At 41.6% G+C, this 20327-nt stretch overlaps 1 protein-coding gene across 1 annotated transcript in view; it reads right to left on the reverse strand.

The window, feature by feature from the left end:
- Positions 1–3759: 3759 nt before the first annotated feature.
- Positions 3760–20327, reverse strand: part of PPP2R3A (protein phosphatase 2 regulatory subunit B''alpha) — a 48562-nt gene continuing 31994 nt past the window's right edge. Inside the window, 9 exon segments of the mRNA XM_031596580.2 lie at positions 3760–4025; positions 4028–4086; positions 7149–7255; positions 8640–8758; positions 9302–9477; positions 10660–10749; positions 11332–11380; positions 13211–13367; positions 15617–15703. Coding sequence (XP_031452440.2) covers positions 3994–4025; positions 4028–4086; positions 7149–7255; positions 8640–8758; positions 9302–9477; positions 10660–10749; positions 11332–11380; positions 13211–13367; positions 15617–15703 — 876 coding nt within the window. The 3' untranslated portion in view covers positions 3760–3993.

Here is a 20327-nt window from a genome sequence, read left to right on the forward strand (position 1 = left end):
AAGCCAGAGGTCACTAGCAAAAAGTGTGAATCCACAGATCAGATGCGTGTGGGTGCAGCCACCGGTCTCACAAATGAAGAAAGAAGATAATGCAGCACTTTTACTTCAGCATTTGCATGCGATGAGAGCAGAATATTTTTCTTTCTCCCCTCTGTGCCGCTTGCAGAGGATCCAGAAGTCTGTTCTAAGATTAAAATGAGGGACAGAGGAATTTGGTAAGTTGGTACAGGAGTAGTGCTCCACGTTGAGGAGGAAGACCTGAGGAAGGTGAGTGTTGGGACTGCTGCTTCTCCCCAGTGTGTTTTAGCAGAGCTGCACCTCCTGGCTCCGTGGGGTTGCTGACAGGCAGCTGGATGGTGTGAGCTCAGCAGCAATAAGGCCAACAGATTTGGGACAGCACTCGGAGCTGAAGTGAAGAGTAACACTGTGCCACCACTGTGAGACAGATTTTACCTCCTCGTTTCAGAAGTCCTTTATTTGCCAAAAAAAAGGAAGAAATAACAAAGTAGAAATACAAAGATAAAACCATACCAGCACAAAACGCCTCCAAAACTACTTTTACAAAGTTTAAGAACCTTTATTATTTAAATACTCAGTTTCTAGAACCATCACCCAGTGATACAGAGAAAAGATGGAAAGGCCAAGCACTGCTGACGTGTTTTTCTCACAGTAACATGTGCTCCTTACTGAGGTTCATTTTTGATTGCGTAGACCTGGGCAACTGCTGTGGAAGTGCTGTATTCCAGAAGTACACTTCTTTTCCTTTCTGTTCTTTCAGGCATATTTTATTTCAGAAACTAAGCACAGACCTTGTTTAGAGTCTCTCAAGTCAACTTCCCTTAATCCTTAGTTCACGAAAGCAGGAAGGTTTTCTGCAATGTTTCCTGTAAACCTGAGGCTGCCTGCCATCTCTTTTTTGCTGTCCGTGTCTGTTTTGCAACACTGCCGCGTGGTGGCAGGCCGGCAGAAGGGGAACTGTGCCAGCCTGGGTGCTTTTTGCTGGTGAAAAACGTGGTGAAGGAATTACTACTGAGATTGCAGAGAAAAAGAAAAAAAAATGAGGCTAGTACCATTCCAGCAGTAGTTGCATGTGGTTGTATTGAACCACATCTCCTGTCTTAACACTGCAGAGAGGATATTTGTGAATATGAAAATAAGGTTTTTTTCTAAGGACATGGGACTTGTTTTTGCCAGACAAAAGCAGACCAGATGGAACAAACACACACGTATTCTTTTATCATGCAGAACTGAATTTCAGTCACTTTTTTGACTATTCATTAAGAAAAGGAATCCAGCTCATAACAGACTTACAACAAAAAATGTAAGATCTGTCCTTAAAGCGGCATCTAAAGCGACACTGACAGCTGCAGACAGGAGGCAAAGTCAGAGCAAAGTGGGTTCCTGGAAGTGTTCTGTGCTGTAATTCTTGGGTTCGTTGGCTTCATTTCAGAGAGCTTCACAGCCTCTGAAGCTGGTGTGTGCTGCAGGGGAGCAGGCTCTGTGTCTGCAGACCCAAACATCTTTGTCTTCTGATGTTGTAACCAGCCCAGAAACTCCAGGAGCATAACAGAATTTCCAATTTACCATGAGAAGTTATGACAGGGCTAAGTCACAAATGGGGTGTAGAATAAATACTTCATTCACTAATTAATCTGTGACAGCTGAATTATGATGACCTACACATGGATTAGTAAGACAGAAAATGGGTTTCTGTTCCAGAAAGCAAATACTACAAATTACTTCATGTAGTTTCTGTAGCTTGTTCTTGTACATGAGGCAAAACATCTGCCCTAACTTGTCTTTTATTCTTTTTTATTATTATTTTATATTCCTCAGACTAGTGTCATTGTGTTGCCCTGCTAGAAGGGACAAATGGAATCACTCTACTTGGAGCAGCAGAGAACCTGTTTGTTAAAAAAGAAATCCTTGGGTTTGGGAGTGAAAGTGCTCAGAAGAACAGCCATGAATGTCTGCCTCACATTACTGAAGCCAAAGCTTGAAAACGTAACAGGTGATTTTACCAGGCTTAGGATGTTCCTCTTTTTTTTGTTTGTTTGTTTTCCATCCTGGAATAGGTCAGGTTCCTCTCTTCTTCCTTTGAGTAACCTTTGTTTTGGAGAGATTTAAAATTTTATCAAAGACTAAAAAACCACTTCAGGCCCAGATAATGAAGAAAAGAGGTGAAATGCTTTGCCTTGGTTCTTTGAGGTGGAAGAAGTAGAAAGAGCTGGTTATAATTGGCCATTGTGTGATTTCCATCCTATGGTTTGGGTTTTTTTTTTGCAATCATTTATTTTTTTCTGAATGTGGATCTTTGTGGAATTATTCCAAGTAAAGCTTTTCCTTTCAGGGTCACAGTGGTGATGGAGATGTAACTCAGACACCCTGGAGTTGAACAGAGCTGTTCTTGTGTGCTTGTTGCATTAAAAGGGACTTATCCTTTGGTCAGAGTGCCCCCTCCTTAATTCTGTCACTGCAGAATGGAGGTTACCTCAAAGTGCCTTTGCTAAGAATCTGGGCATTCAGAAGTTCCCCAAATATATGAAAAAATCCAGGATCCTGGGATGTGTATACGCATCTAGATAAAATAGCAACACTGTTCGTGGGAAAGGGAACAGTTCTTTGAGCCCAGCGTAACTGGTAACTTCCTCCCTTTCAGATTTGGATCTTGATGAGAGAGTTACTAACCTCAGCAAGGCAGCAGTATGTCCCACCTGGGCATCAGGAAGCAGGCGTGACACTTCAAAGGCTCCTGGAAAAGTTGAAGCTGTGTTGTAGTGATCAGCCAATTCCTTATTTGTTATTAACAGCAACACTTAGACATAGCATCTAGGGATGAATGTACCATTGGGCAGGATTTTTATGCACCAGATACGCTGGGATAATAGTAAGCATGTGTATTCACAAGCTATCTATGAAGTGAATGGGTTCTGTCTACATCAATTGTAATTCCATGGGGAAAGTCAGTTCAGTTTTGCACTTACAGCAAGAATTCATCAGTTACACAGCTTCCTCTCTGAATCTAGGTTGGTTTCAGGGGTGGAAAAAAAAAAAAATCAGTAATATTTGGAGGTTTTCTTTACCAGGTAAAGAATCTCTCTGTTCATAGAAATTTACCACACATGGGTAAGGCAGGTATTTTCCCTTGCAGAAGGCTACAGATTAGCAGTAGAAGAGAAGGGAAGAGCACAGGAAAGAAACAGAACTGAAGCACACAGAACACTGCAGTTCCAGCACACCAGCTGAACACTGTATGCATCTCTTGTAAATATACTAAAAAACACTTCTACAGAGAAAAAAACACTATCCTGACTGGTATTCATACAGGAGATCCTCTCACACACAAGAGAATATGCAGAAACGTTAATTACATCATAAATTCTAAAGAGAAACACGACATCATTTTAACTGTTCACAAATGCACACAAGTACAATTTGTTTGCTATCATGTACAAGAGCTTTATATCACAAAAGGGTACCTCATTCTCCCTATCTGCAGGCATGTTGCCTTGGTATTCAGGACACCAGCAAAACCAAGAACTACACTGTGATTTGTGCTTTAAACGATTGCTAAACATATATGTATAAATTAATTTGGCAACTTCTGTCACTCCTGTTGTAAAGTCAAAGAGTCATAATGGCACAGGACTGAACCAATGGACTGCTGTAGATGTTGCATGCAGCTGTTAGTTTGTCATTAGATGCTGGCATTTATTGCACATCTGGGGACATTTATATGAAAAGATAAAGGAAACAAGGTGCAATCACCATTTTTAATGAGCGTGCACAGTAACACATTGTAGAAAGCTATTTTAAAGAAATTATCTTATTGCAGTTACACAAGAAGAAAAAAGGGGTTTTCAAGTTACAATGTACAAAATAAAACACATTGCTCCAATGACAGACTTAAGAAAAATCCCTAACTGTCCCTAAGCATCTTGGGACTGACTGCTATCCAGTTTGACAGACACTGATTACACATCTTCCATTTCTCTATGCTGAGAGATCTGAGATAACTAGTTTGACTTGTCTCCAGTTTCAGGGGGAGATAAGACTTCATCTGTCTCATAGTCTTCTTCAAATGATCTGTAAAGATAAAAGGTGTGTCTTTAAAAGCTATTTTTTGGTGAGAGCATTTTTCAGCTAAGTTATTTCAGTGGCCACTAAACCATGTGACTAAAATATGATAACATGCAGGATGTTAACCTCAAGGAGCATATCTGTAAAGCACAGAATACAGTGCCTCAGTAAGCAGTATGCTGACAGCTGACTGTCCTCTATCCATTCTTATTCTTAAGTTCTGAAACAGCTTTTCATTGGTGTTCAGCATTTAGAAATCTGAATACAGTTTTAGTCACAGATGTCAGTAACTTGCAGTAGCATTAGTGTAGAAATAAAGTTGTTCAGGCATAGATTCAGCTCGTAGAGGAAACTTGGCTTGCTCAGACTTGCTCACTAACACTTGGTTTCCAAAGTATCTTTGAGCTTACGATATGTCTTCACAGAAAAATCAACTGTGGCCACACTGTCATGCTCCTCTCCCATTTGGTTTGAAGATCCAGGAGAGATTAGGGAGATTTGTCTGCAAATTCTTCTCTCCAACCAGTTGCAGTATATTGCAGAGAAATGATATTTTTTCCCCCAGCCTCAGCCCATCGCAAGTTATTTTCTCAGGACACCCAAGAAATTCAAATTCTTTAGTTCTGAAAGCAATGCTTACTATGAAGGCAATGTTGCAGCAGGTCTTCCACTGGCAGGCACAGGAATAGCTCCAGTTTGATCATTGATAAAATGCCCTAGAAAAAGGTTAATTCCTTTGAAATCCTGTGTGGACAGCGCCAAAAAAAGAGCCATCTGCCACTTTTGTGTTGCTTTTCCCTCTTCTAACTCATGTGCAGGCACAACAAAGCCCTGGGAGCAATTTCTGCCTGCCAATCCGTATGTCCTGCTGCAGAGAGGCTTCTGTGCCATCACCTGCAAAGTCTGTGAGATAGCAGTTTTGCTTTCAGAGTCTTCGTGGTCAGATTCAACTACTGCTTCTGCCTTTACACAAAAACACGTGCATGCATTCACCAGGGAACAGGCTCTATTCCTTGAAAAGTTGTACACAGGTGTATAAACCAGAAAACATGGTTGAGAAGCGTACAGATCAGCTTAAGCTTCCAGTGAAACACCATGCTCCAAATTGTTGCTTTGAGTAAAAGAACACCTTTCTTTTCTCTTCTTTTTGGTGAGTGTGTTGTCCTTGTGTTTTCCAACATAGGTATTTAATTTACCATAGTAGTACTTGCAAATCTCTGAAGCTGCCACTCAGGATCAGAAGTAAATACTGTAAGATCTCCCTGCCTTTCACCATTACGCAGACAGCACCTGACCAGCTCTGACCAGGCACAGCATCCTTGAAGCCTCTCTGAGCATCCGCTGTGTCTCGGTGAGATTCCTCTTCCACAGGCAGTGCTCTGTCACGGACAAGCATCCGGGTAGCCAGACACCAACTGGTTTCAGAAACCCTCCAGTCAGAAAAGCTATGGGCAGGATTAAGTCATAAATATAGTGGAGAATACCAACTAATTCATCTGCAATTGCTGAACGATGGTTATTCTCAAATGTATTCAGACAAACACTGAATTTCACATTCTGCCAGCTACCTTTGCTAAAAAATCATCTGCTCCCTCATAGAGCTCATAAATCATCTTCGTTTCGTCCCACTCTGTTTCTGTCACCCTCAAAGGACGGCAGAAATGATGAATATGCAAAAACTCAATGCCTCTTTTATAGCAAATTTGTCTGGGCATCCAGCTCTTTGTTTTTCTTTTTCCATTCCCTTTTTCCTTTGTGGTCTGTTGCTATGCTCCACAAATGAGATCTAATGCCGCTGCCATGACTACAGAGCTTTTCAGGGGCTCTTAAAAGCAAGCAGCAAGGTTGCTGACATGCTCTTTAGAGGAAGACACAGAGCTGTTTCAGACAGACTTCAAAAATCTGACATCACCTGCCAATTCAGTTTTTGGTGAATTTGGTGATTCACGGTCCTGCAAAGCTTCTATGGTAGATTCCTATTTCCTTTCTGTATTGAGCACACAGGTGTTGCAGTGCAGATGCAGGAAATACAACAATTTTATCTTCCATCCTGTGTTACATCATCTTTCATTATGGAAGCCACAAAAAGGCAAAGCAGCTTAAAGCAGATGAAGGAACAGCTTATTGCTGTTTGGATGCACATCACAGGGAGAAAGGGAAATGCAGCTCTCCACGACTTTGTAAATCCCAGTGGCCAATTAGTGGATGCTACTGTTATCCAAGCAGTTTCCATTGTGGGAAGTTTTGAAAATTAAGCAATCATCTTAGGATTCTTATTTCATGGCTCTATAAATGCTGCTCAAGAATGAATGAAATCCTGAATCATGCAAGATTAACACCACGTAGAAGCACAACATATTTGTTCCAATGTGCCTTACAGTAACCATCAAGAGATCTCTGGAGAAATACTCTCAAGAAGATACGACCCCAGCCATGCGTACAGCAAGTCTGCATTGGGAGCCTCTGTGGAGTGCATACAGAGCATTCTTGGACCTACTGCTCTGCCTAAATTCATTGGCTCTAAGGATAGCTGGAGCTATCAATATACATTTCTACACGTTTGCAAAAATTACTGTAAATATTGCAGAAGCCAACTGTTTTAAATAAAAAGTCTACACGAGATTAGTAAAAGAATTACAATTTTGAAACAGGTTATGAAGAGCAAAGACTAACAGAAATAAAGCTGGGCAGGAAGTAAAATTATTTGACTAAAATAAAGTCTCCACTAATATGGCAAATGTAACGGCTACAGTTCTGCTCCATAGTAGTATGATACCATTAACACATAGCCAGGAATAGCAAAAGTCATTTGAGATCTTTTTGGTACTGTTACCAAAAGAAAAATGCTTTTTCCTTTTTCCCAGCTATCTTCACATCTGCGGCATGTGTAGCTAATTTAAATGGTTGACAACAAAGAATTCAGAAGATCCCAAGACCCTTATGACAAATTTACCAACAGAGCCATTTTGGAGCAACCACTTCAGGCTTCACCACGCTCTGATGCAGAGTCCTGATCTCAGCCAGAGCCATGGAACGTGTCTCCAGGGCAGTGCAATGCCTCTGCTTACCCTTCTTGGAGCTGTTCGTTCCCAGACTCCTCAGCCACAAGGATCTCATACTCTTCAGCAGCATACCTGTCCCAGTCAGAAGGTTCAGGGCCATCATTTTCGAAATCCTGAAGAGAGCAGACAGTCAAGTACACCACATCTGCAACTCTTTACAACTATGTTTACAATGGGTCTCATGCTCTGTAACTCCATGCACATGTGAACAGCCAGTTCTAGGAACAGTCACCAACAGTATCAAAACAGTCAAAAAATGTGTTAACTGAAAGACTCACAGTTACCTTAAATTAACACCTGTATATTATGAAACACACAGACTACACATAGACTACAAAACTCAGTGTGTGACCTGACCTGCCAACAAATCAGTCCCCCTCCACTTCAGAAATGCTGAATAACTACTGGCAATCCTGCCCATGGCAGGGGTATTGGAACTGGATGACCTCAAAGGTCCATTCCAACCCAAGTCATTCTACAGTAACTTCTGCATATTTTCTTTGCTCTAGTTCAAAAAGCCATGCATCTTCACAGTTTGCAATTGATTAAAGGACTTAATTTGAAATCCTTATTTGTCAATTATAGTTGTTCTTAACAGTTTGCTAAGTGGGGGAAAGTTTGAAAGGTTACAAAGTAACATCTCTATAAACAGTTGCCTCTCTGCCATTTAGTCAATAAGCCAAGGGAAGATAGGAGCAGGCAGGTGGGTCCAGGGAGTATAACTAAGGATGATCCTTAAAAAATAAAAACAGAAACCTAAAACATTAAATAGGGTGGTTCCGGATTTGGATATACTTAAACCTAGAAGCATGGAACTGCAAAGTTCCTCATACAGGTTATGCAGGAACCAACGTCAATTTTGGCATCCCCACCACTTTACTGTACTTTTGACTGCATAAAAGCCTTCTGGGAGATAGTTTTTAAGCTATAGTCACATCTGTTTTCAGTGGATATGCAAGGGGAACCAGAGGTGAGGGACTTCACGCCAACAACTGACAAAGCTCAGGTGCCAGAAGACCCTACAGCTAGCTTAACAAGAAATTACAGAAGTGACAACCTTTTATATATTTTCTGTTTGGAGAGAGGATGGTGAATGCTGCCAGGCACAACCTGATGAATCACTGGCAACTCAGCAGGTGTAGGTCATTCTCTCTAGAATCACACGCTGCAACACCAGTGCTGGTGCAGTAGGATCAGCTAAGGCAATCACATCATAGAATAGTGGAACGGTTTGGTTTGGAAGGTACCCAGGACATCTCCCAGCTTCTGGTCACTTCTGGGTCTGTTGTGAGGTCCGATCAGGGAGTTCAAAAGTCATATGCTGAAAACCTCCAAGGTCAAAATATTCACAAACTATTTAGGCAACCTGTTCCAGTGTCTGACTGCCCTAAGTGTGAAAAAGGTTTCTTTATATTCAGTTGGATTTTTCCTTCATCCAGTTTAATTCCAAAGATGAGTTTGAGAAGGCCTGTATTTAGAAATAAAAGTGATTTATACCTTTTGCACTGCAAAGGGATCTCTCTGTTCATTGTCCAGGTATTTCTCTAAATTGAAGAACGTGTTATAGAATACATGAGCCATTCTGCATCTCTTCAAGTCTCGCAGGGTTACTCGTCCTGCAGAAACAAAAACCCACATGTGATACTGTGCTATTAATCTTTTCCTTAGTGAGAAAATGGACCTGTTCTGGTCAGTTTTAAGGAAGACTTGTTGCACCATTATGCTACAATACTGCAAAATCTCTTCCCAATCCTGACAAGAATATAAACATTATTCAATAAATTGGTGTGTATTAGTTCTAAATTTCACATACATCTGGAGATAATATGGAGGTCTTTCATATTTATGTGAAATGTGAAAGAATGCGAAGGGGGATGGTAGTTTCACATCTAGGCTGTCAGTATGTTCCACAGCTGGACTATACAAGACTCGCTGCTCCAGTGCCAGCAAGTTCATTCACAAGGTCTTTCAAGCTTTTCAGACTTCTTTATGTATAACATTATGCTGCAACAGCCATAATGTTACTGTTACTTTGTATAGTAATTCCAGCCCTGTGATTCTAACACAAGACTCTACCCACAAATGGGTTTCAGGGTAACATTACTTTCTCAATGCACCACAGATCAAAGAGCATGGAAGCTCTATTAAACAGAACTTACCTTCTCTCTCTGGCTTAACAAGATCGAGCATCTGACACAGCAAGTCCTGAAATGGCAGTGGTTCTATGCCCATCACTTCCATCCGTTCACACTGCTCCTCATAGAAGTATTCCAGTTCATACATGGAGAGCACTCCATCCCCATCCAGGTCCATGCACCGAAACCAGTACTCAATGCTAGAAAAAGAGACAGGATTAGTGAAAGCATGGTGACTGCATCAGAGAATCTCTACAGCAGAGATTGCAGCAATATACATTCCCCTTCCCCAATTCTTGAATGCTCCTCTTCACCCAAAGGCTGGCATAAATCTAGGGACAAAAATAACCTTTGGGAAAGATTAGGGCACAGGCCAAAGCTCATGAGTGCCACCTGTTAGTTCTCTTTTAGGTGACTTGTGAGCACAGTCATCCTCATGACCTGTTTCACCAGGTAGCTCTAACAAATGCCCAGTGTGCACTGTCAACTTTCTCACACAGGCTGTGGTGTTCCTGCCCCATTCAGCATCAGAAGTTAGCCAGATACAACCAACTCTGAACCCAGGATGCCAGCTCTTCCATACTCTCTTATATAAAAGGCAGTGTTTTAAGGCAGCTACACTCTACATCCTACCTTCACCTCTAGATAGTCCAACCATGGATTTGAGTTCTCATCTTTGCTCAGATAATTCCTTGTCCTATTAACTGCATGCAGATCTAGTTCTGCTCTGCACAAACTGGCTGCACAAACCAGGCAGGTGGGTAGGTTTTACTAAGTGACACAGTCTCCCTACAAACCCTTCTTAGGAACTTGCTACATGCATAAAGGGAACGTTCCTACCAGCTGCAAACATCGCATGGATTTATCCCCAAAGCCAGGAGTAGGCCACGAAAAGTGACTGCAGCCCTTGCTATTGCTACAACAGACCCCCACTGAAGTGCACCCCAGCCCTCACAGCATGGTTGAGATATCAGTTCACATGGCCACAAAGCTGCAGCCATGTGAGCTGAACTCTGCCCACTACACAGGAGCTCAGTGCTGACAGATGGTATCTACAGCTGCCTCTACAAAAAGGGCCAGGGACCGCCCTTGCGAGAAGCCATCATCTGGTCTGCAGTCAATGAGATTGAGACTTACAAGGAAGTATGATGGGGACAAAGGGGGAAAACAAACAAATTCAGCTCTTATGCAGCTCACTACTGCTCTCAAGCAGTTCCTCACAGCGGTAAAATCGCACTAACCTCATCAGCATGGGGGAACCAAAGTGACGGATGGTTAGCCAAGACACTTAACATTAAAAGAAAACTCTCCTCTCACAGAAGTTTCTAAAATCTTATCTGCTCATCTCAGTACTTTTACTAGGACACAGAAATCAGTCAAACCTTGTAGCATTTCTTTTGTCTTCCTCTGAAATCAGCAGCCACACAAAATCAGCATAACTCATGCGGCCTTCCTTCTGAACTTCATTTCCTCTGGAAAACACACCCAGAAAAAACAGGCTTCTTAATACTCAGAATGTTATCAACACAATTTTTAAAAAGCCCCAAATCACTTGTAAGAGAAAATGGAAACATGACTGCCCACTTAGCCTGTACTCCCTGCACTTCCTAGCAACAATCCTCCTGCCCTTCCTCCCGAGCACAGTGCTTGCTGCCTGGCTGTCACTGCAAAGCTGAGGCTCACCTGCCAAGTATCCTCACACAGCAGCTGCTGGGCTGTGCTATTTTTCTGAGGCTTTGCACCAATGCTGTCCAGCTATCCCTGTGCCACTGTTGGGCAAAAATACAGTGTGTGCATGCTCCCACTGGCTATGCCCAGTTCTAAAATATTTTCTACTATGTGTTCTACAAAGATATATTTAAGTGAACATCCTACTAGATTTTTTATTTACTTTCTAAAGACACCTAAAAGTGCCACTCAATTTTCAAGCAGCTTCAACTGAAGCATCATGTTGGAAACCATACTCTCAGAAATTCCCACTGATCAGTATCTTGAATTTCTAATCAGCCTGACAGAAATCCACTTCCATTCCCAGCCAGCATGCTATTCCTCACCTCACCACAGCACCGCTGAATATTCGCTCAATAATTCTGCTTGATAGAGCTGGAAACAAAGAAAATAGATAAAATGAAGCAACAGGTCACCAGAATAATGACATTCAGTTATTTAAGGTGAACTCACACACAGTGATTTCCCATCTCTAAAACAAAGCTCTACCTACACTGCCTGTCTATATACTTCACTGGTCTCTGTTTAGCAGCACTTAGCAAAAAACAAAGATATGCCTGCCTTTGTATCCTCTCAAACACTATTACTTCCTCTCAAATACGGCCACCACGTGTGATCTGGATTCTTGCAGTACATCTTCCAGTATGGGCAGTATTACCCCTAGTTCGCTGCAGTAGAACTAATAGAAGGAGACTACTTCAATGTGTACTGCAAAATTAGTTCAGCAAAAATCACATATCAAATCCATACAAAAACATTTCTAAGCAATGCACAAAGTGTTGCACTCCCCTGCTTCAGGGAAGGATAATGAAAAACAAGCATTATTTCAAGCAAGTTGAAGGGCTTTGCCAACCAGGAAATGTGTGGGGCTGGTTGCTACGGCATAGAAGCATCAAACAAGCAATAAGTACCAGTCTTGGGCAGGTCTTCCACACTGACCTCACACTCCAGACCACGGAGACACTTCCTTTAGACCTGCTGCTGCACCACTGTACTGAAAACATCTCCCCTTTACCATGCCCACAGCACCCTTTCTCTCTTCAGCTCCCCAGCACTCTGTGCTCTCAAGCTTCCTGTGTAAGAGGTGCTCCAGTCCACACTCCACCCTCCTCAAAGGGACCGAGTCACCCATATCATCTAGTTAGGCACTCCTTATCCTCAGCCCATCCAGGCCTCTCAGCAACCTCCTGACCTGCTGTGACTGCCATACTCACCCAGAACCCCCATGGCCTTCCCGTGAACACTTCCACCCCAAGGACATGGGCCACCACAACACACACAGATCTACAGTGTTGTCAATCCACACTCCTTTCTTTCTCCAAGCCTAATTCTCTAGAACTACTTTTCTAAAAAGTAGCAAACACACAGAAGAATTCAAGACAGCTTTATCTTCAAAATTAAAACATGCTGGTCAATAGCTCAAGTTCTTGTCCAAGACACTAAGTCATGAATCCTAACTGTAAGCACATGGGCACATCATGCTCCAAGAACACAGATAATCTTAGACATAACCCATCTGACTGGGTGCCTCCATCCAGCCCAGCAAACAAACCATACAGAATATTGTTCACATATACAGGGACTTTTTTCTAGCACGCTTTCTCAGCCTTCCAGAACTTGCAGAGCAAGGACTTCCTGAGCCAGAGAAATTGCTTTTGCATTATTCACCCCTTCGTGGATTTTTATTCCATTAATTTATCTATGGCACTTGAGCCTTTGAAAACTTTTAGGATCTGATCAACTTGTGGCAAAGTGTTCCAGAATGAACTCAAGATAATCCCCAGATTGCATGTGCAAACCAAAATTCATCAACCTTCACTGGACTCTGAAAGTTCTCTCACCAAACCAGATTGCAATTTGGCAATCTTTAAAGTTCAGAGAGGCTTGGCCTCCTTGTTTGTACTTCAACTACCTGCAAAACCCTCAGCAAAAAAAAAAGCTAGTTTGAAAGCATTATTAACTTGTCCTTCTGGCAGCAATCCACTGAAGCTACTCATGAGGAAAACAGCATCTGCTGCATTTCTGCATTTCATAAGCCCCTACAAGTAAGTCTGTAAATCAGCGTTTGTTTATGAGATGGATGTCTCCATTTAAATTTTTTTGAGGTGTCAAATTAACTAAATTAAAGCTAAGCTTCACTTTTTATTGGGAGCATTCTATGTTCAGCAACCACTTTCCTCCCACCACTGCTTGCAGGCAGCATACCTTGATCACTGTACCTAGCCAGGTCCTTCTGGCTGATATAAAGGTCATGGTCAGTGTCCAGCTCCCAGAATTTACAGTATATAACATAGAAGTGCTCATAGGAGAAATAATCTGTGATTTGATTTATGTCATCCTCTTCTTCCAAGAGAGCAAGAGTCTGAAACAATACAAAAAGTGGGAAGTTAAACCTAGACAAAGAAGCAATTTAACAGCTCCTTCAACCTCTGTAGAAGCTGGGCAAACACAGCTCTGAGAGCTAATCCAAAATGTATCCCTTCTTCACTGTAGGAGATTTGTTCTTGCATTTGATATTTAACAGGCAGTTATAAAGCATCTGGCTTGAACATCTTGGTTAGCATATGTGCACAAGACTTTTGCCAATCCCGTGAACAATTCCTGTTAATTTTAAGCCGTAGCAAAGGGTCGTGCAGAAGAACAAGACAACTGCTGTCTCAGCTGGGATCCATTATTTGTGAACCATCTCTGACCTGTCCCAGAGGCTTCTACAGCCATTTACCACAGCAAATCCAAAGGAACTGAGACGTATTTGACACTGCACACATTCTTGCTTGGCTCCTGAAGCATAAGATCAAGCCCTACTCCAGACTCACACCTGGCGTGGGGAAGGATCAATCCCAGGCAAATTAAACCAATCACAATGATTTTCCTGGCCTGCTGCTGACAGGAATCAGTCTAGTTTAACTGGAAGGCCTGGGCAGATTTTCAGCCATGATTTCTGTTACCATATCCCATTATGAAACATTTAGCAACAACATTGTTTTATTTCCACCATATGCCTTACCTCTGTCCTTTCCTCCTGTGGCAGAGGGTATCTCACCTTTATCCCCATTTGCCTTTCCCTGAGCACTGCAGCCAGAGGACAGCAGATAGCCTTCTCAATCCAATGAATCAAATCCAAAGAGCTATGGGTCTTATCCTCCTCTGCCCTCACAGACCTCAGAAGGAAGGACAGTCAAAGAGCTGTCTCAGGCAGCTGTGTCCTAAGACAGCAGGCCTCATGGCAGTGGCCAGTGAGTACTGATAGTTCACTGTTCTCTCTCCATTCTCTCTATATCCTAGGAAGCTAACTGAGCCAGCACAGAACTCTCACATCCCATTAACCATCAGATTCAATAAAACTTCAGACAGGAACAACAGAGCAGCAGACCTACCAGACTATTCTGATTTTCTGACATTTAAGTCACCTAAGACTTAAGACATCTCTGAACAATCACTCACTAGCTTCTTAAGTCTCTCTGTGCCTTTGCAGACAATAAACACTTGAGGTTTTTCAAGAACTTTTTTTGTTTTTTAATAGCTCATGTAGAATTTTATCATTTACACATACAGCAAAGAGCTGTCTAAGCAAGTCATGGTCCCCAAGGTGAACTTCCCTGCTGCAGAAGGTGAAAATCAGAGTAGCTACACAAGGAGAAAGTGATGAACATATTAAGGGAGAAAAATGAGTGAACAAAGATGTTGTATAAATTGGAAGGATTTAACAGCAGACGGTAGGGAGGAAGGCTTGGTCTGGCATGAGACAATTTAAGGGAGCACTGATTATTAGTTGATGTGACAAGTAGGGCAGAAGAATCTGGAAGGAGGAGTATGCTTCATGCTTGAGGCTTTTGAGAAAGTACATTTCATCTAGACAGTGGGATGCAGCAGGGAAATCTCACTGTATTAACTGATTTATCACCTCGACCTTTCAGCATAAAGACTTCTGGCTTTTTAGGCTGGGATGGAATCAAGCAGCCTTAGACAGTCTTAATTTGGTGCTCTTTTGGGTAAATTATATAATGAACAGAGATCTTCATCCCAAAACATCCACCCAACATTCCCTCCTCTGATATATCACAGGAATTGTAACAAGTGCTAAACTCGACAGCTTTTCTGGAGAAGTTTACTGCACAATTAGAAATCAGTACAAACTAGGTGATGCATTCTGGGATGCTCTGTCTTGCAACTGTATGGTGCAGTGTGCCTGACCAGCTGGCAGAGGACTGATTGCCAGCTGAGTCAAGAAATTGGCTGTGCTACTCACCACATATCATAGTCCATCCACCAGCTATTCTTGGCTGCTCAGTGAGCCACTTAACATAGGTGCACTGTGACTCTTGCTTTTCTTTCACTTTAGCTAGATCAGGAGCTAAGAGCCAAACTGCCAGACGCTGCTTCGGAGTTTTGAACATACCCCTTCAACTTCTATCCACTGCAATCTTGGCTGCTCTGGTCCTTGGTCTTCATCATCTTGATTCTGAAACACCTCCTTCACCAGTTCTACCCCTATCCTGGCATTGAGCTGGGTTACAGGGCACTGAGTTTGCCTTACTACAACCTCACTGAATGCACAAGAATAAAGGACTCAATGCATTCTATATCCCATTCAGGTAGAAACCAACATACTTGCAAGAAGTTGCTTTTCCTCAGCTCTGTTAGGGTGATCTTCCCAGACCAGGATCGATTGACTGTGTAGAATATTCTTTGTATAACCTGCAAGACAAACAACTTTCATTAAACCAACTCCTCGAAACAATCAGTTAGGGAGCTGAAATGGAGTAGCTTTATTTGGATTATTCACTCATCCCACGGAGACTTCTTACTAAAAACCTTCTGTTGTTGTTGTTTACACTATTATTCTTAATTATTATGGAGTCTGAAAGTAACATTTGTTTCTGAAACAGTATTATCCATTTCCACTCTGCAACTATTTTCACACTACTTAATCTTTGAGCACGTAGATTTATTATTTAAGTAATATGTTCAAAGTGCTGACAAATCACTCTGAACGTTTTTCAGGCTTCAGGCACTGCAGCTTGCAAGGACCTCAAGTGATAGTGTTCTGCACTTGTGAAAAAAGAAATCAGGACTTCAGAAGAGGAAATAGGACATGCAAATGAAATCCACAAGCGTTGTCTGACCTATTGTGTCTGTAACAATACCTCACCATCTTGGTGGCTCCACTAAAAATAATCAATAGAGATTATCTGTCTGCATTTGTCTTAGGGATGTGTTTACATCATTCATCTCCTTCACTGCTTCTCATAAAAGGGAATAAAGAGCACGGTGAGGAAAGCACACAATTCTGAGAATCCATGAGGAACAGTACACAGTATGAGAATGAGTGCTCACAAGTACCCAAAAGAGCAGGCTGAACTATTTATTCCTAGTCCACTCCTTTTTAGCACATCAAGTATTGCAGGACAGGGAAAATGCAAGTGTGTGATTAAGAGCATGCAAGAATAAACTTGACAACATGAACAAGAATAAATATCGCTAACACAACATCTTCAACATAAGAAATTAGAAATGTAATTAATGACCATCAGTACTGAAGGCTATAAAGTATATAAGCCTATAATCCTTCTAAATGAAATCTACTACAAAGAAACTGTTGATCTCTCTGACATGTTGACATATCAGCCTAGGATTCTGGTAATTCTTAATAGAACATGCTACTCCAACATAAAAGCAAACTTTACAAAACATGGATATTGTAAGGATACAGATAAGACTGTGATGGGTCACTCTGAGCCTAAAGCATTGCTACAAGTGGGCAAGGACCATTTAAGGACCATGCTTTGACTCAGACACACAAGGGCAGGCTTCTTAGTCCAGAACAGATTTGGAAACAAGTATGAGATCATTCCTAACAGTCTGCTTTGGATACAAAGAACAGCGAGACAATAAATGCTGATGAGTCCAGATAGTTTTGGGAGCAACAAGAATGATTTGAGGACTCAGAATTTACCCCCAAAAGAGAAAACAGTCAACTCAGCTTAACATGATATCTACTGGTAACTATCCTAGTCCTTAGAAGCCTACAGGGGGACATACACAACAGCAGAAGGACTTTCTGTCTCTCAAAGTACATATCTAGAGAATTTTGTTTTATTTATTTATTTTTTAAATAAACACTGCCAGTTATTAACCACTGGGACAACTTGCAGAGACACAGTGGGCTCTTTACCACTCCAAACATCAATCACAGACACTTTTTTTTTTTTTTTTTAAGTTGTGCATTAATTCAATCAAAAAGAAAATTTATATAGCAATCACCGAGCAATGTTCTGTGGTCTGTGTAATACCAGAGGTCAGCCTAGGGAATCACAAAATCAAAATGGTCTTTTCTGGTCTTAAACAATTCAAAGCTGTGTCTTCCTTCTTCAATGTTGCTGGCAACCATTGCCATCCTGGACTATTTTTGAACTTTGTTTGGGCTTTGCTTCCAGGTTTTGCCAGCCAGTTCAGAGACTGAAGTGTCTCACCTCACACACGATCCATTACCACATCTGTCAATTCTAGCAATTCACAAAGATGCAGCCTTTTCACAACATTCCAACGACACAAACATAAAAATCTCAAGGTAGAAAAAGAACTAACTAGCAGTCTCCTTCTTTTCCTCTGCCTGATGGGTAATAGCAGACAGCAAAATATCCCCCTTAGTGACTCAAAGAAACTGTTCCTCTGTCAGATCTTATTGATAAAGATGTACCTTCTGCTCTCATCTCATCAGCCGTAAAAATAAGGCATACAGGGGAAAGATGGAATCTCTTTTCACCTCCTCTTTAGTGTATCCAGTCACTCAGTCCAGGCTTTATTATTCAAATAATGGTAGTTTTGGTGAGTAGTAAACTGCACCTACACATACACACACACACACAGAGTGTCTCCACTTCTCTCTTTTCCAGGTTACAAAGACAAAGCTGTCAAAAAAAGCATTTGGGAAATATCCTAGGACATTATAATAAAGCTGACATGATTTGCAGCATTCAAACAGCCAGTGTCTACTGTGGCAGAAAATTAATTCCTGTGGCCTGCCTGCTTTACGTTTCTCAGTTAAAGCACCTGCTGCATGATTGCATCTGCACTGTAAGCTTAGAAACCAAGCAAATAACTGGCCTCAGGCCCAAGCTGCTACATGCACTTCTACTCAGCAGCTACCAACCCTGCACGCTGTGACTCTGGCTCCCTTCTTCCTGGCATGGAAGTCTGTTTATTCTGAATTGAGTACATAAGCCTTTGGAAGAGGGAAGCTCCTTTCTTATTTGCCCAATACCGTCATATAAAGTATCTCCAAGTCAAAAACCATTGATGGTTAGTTCCAGATCTTTTCCCAATATCCCCATAAAAGAAAAACAATACAATTTCAGGGGGGGAAAAACAAACAACACAAGAAAACCCCAGATCTTTATTAAATCCTGTAGGCTATCTTCACTTTCCACATTCACGTGGGTAATACTATATAAGCTGAATGTTTTTCACCAAGCAGTAAGTTTTGATAAGTTGTTTTCAGTTGACTCAGATTTTTAACAACAGCATGCATTGCTAACACTGAGCTGTCTTTGTACACTCTGGAAGAAGTGATGTTAAAGGTCTCATGATATTCTGCATCCTCTTCATTGGTTCCAAGAGTCTACCTCTGTTAAAAGAAACAAGTAGTTTAGTATACTTTAGAAACAAATAGTTTGGCAGTATAACAGGTCAAATACACTGATGCAGGTTACATAAAGGCTAGTGTATCCAAAAGGCACCTCTAAAAGGCATGGAAAGAAGTAAAAAAATAATGAAACATGCAAACACACCCATTGTTAACTTACTCTCCAGATGATTTCAACCAAGTGATGCCATATTCAATAATGAATGCAAAAGCCAGTGTCTCTTTATGGCCCTGATCTGTAATACAAAAATAAAATATAACTCTTGCTCTTGCTGCAGATACAGCACTATCACTATAAATAAATACAAGGTACTCTACCTTGAAGAGAATGAAAGCGTCCAGGCAGTCTCAAAATCCAAGGACAAAGCTGTTTCCTTCATTACCTCCTGGTGGAAATACTCAATTTCATGACTAATAAAGCTATAAGTGCCAAATTATTCATGAACAGACGTGAGAAATAAGAATTCCTGCTGTCATAGAGGAGAGGCACTACTGCAGTGGGCCATGTATTGCCACTCCGTGTGGGACCAACCTGACCCAACAGACTTTGTGTCTCTCCTTAGGTATTGGACTCTGCTCCAGCTCAGTGATCCAGACAAGGCTGAACACAGAGCTCAGGAGGAATCTGTTTATCAGAAGAGACACCCAAAACAGAGTTGTTCTGCAAGCACGAGAAGTCTGTGAAGGATGTCACAGCTTTGTAAGATTCGCTGCCACGCACTGTTCACTTCAAATACCAGCACCATCATTTCCTGGGTGCCGGAGAGAAACCTTGGGAAGCCACCACTGTGAACAGTATTACACATAGGGATGTCTAAAGGCTCTCAGGCTGAAGAAAGAAAGCACAGAGGAGATAAGTAGAATTGAGAAGCAGTGAGAAGTTTCACGTACACGTGAAGGATCCTCTTCTGTGCCCAAATTTGACTGTCATACAGGACATAGCTCATCAAGGTACAAGGGAAGTTGTAAGAAAAAAAAGAAGGAAAAGATTTCTCCTTTTAGTAGTAGCCTAGATTTCAGTTATCTTGAAGTGCAGCTATCCCTCAGACCAGAACACACACAGCACCTGGTGAGGTCCAGAAATCACAGCAATTCACCCATTCATGAGCCTTCATAATCACCTAGACATTTGTTATACTCTGACCAGGTACTATGCTTAACATATCTGCTGTCTCACTCCACTGAAGATGCTGATAATACATTGACATTCACCACCACAGTCAAGAGTGTTTAGACATTTGAAATTGTCTCTTGTTATACAGATTCACAAAACACTGGATATGGCCGAAGCAGCAGTGTCCCTCTGCCATCTGCTCCTTACAGGAAAGGGATAAGTCTGTGCCTGCCAGTAATCTCCCAGCTGCCAATACGTGGTGCAGCAGACTCCTACAGAGAGCCTGTCAAGCCAATAAGAAAAGCCCTAAGCCCAGCTGAGATGAAGCTCTCCTCAGGCCCATTTTTATCTGAGTTTATTATCATTGCAGAGATCAAACATTCTACATTTATATCTTTTATCCACATTCATACCCAACACAACACAGGCTTAAAAAAAAAAGTACAAACTTTTTCAGGTAAAGCACAAGTCTGACTGCAGAGTTGGAACAAAGCTACAGACCTACCAGCAGTAGTCACAAAAATTCAGTGATTCAGAAAGACTAGAGAGGTGTTCTGGCAAGT

The sequence above is a fragment of the Phasianus colchicus genome, chromosome 10 (genome assembly GCF_987193195.1).
Source record: "Phasianus colchicus chromosome 10, bPhaCol1.hap1.1, whole genome shotgun sequence".
In the NCBI taxonomy this organism is placed as follows: Eukaryota; Metazoa; Chordata; class Aves; order Galliformes; family Phasianidae; genus Phasianus; species Phasianus colchicus.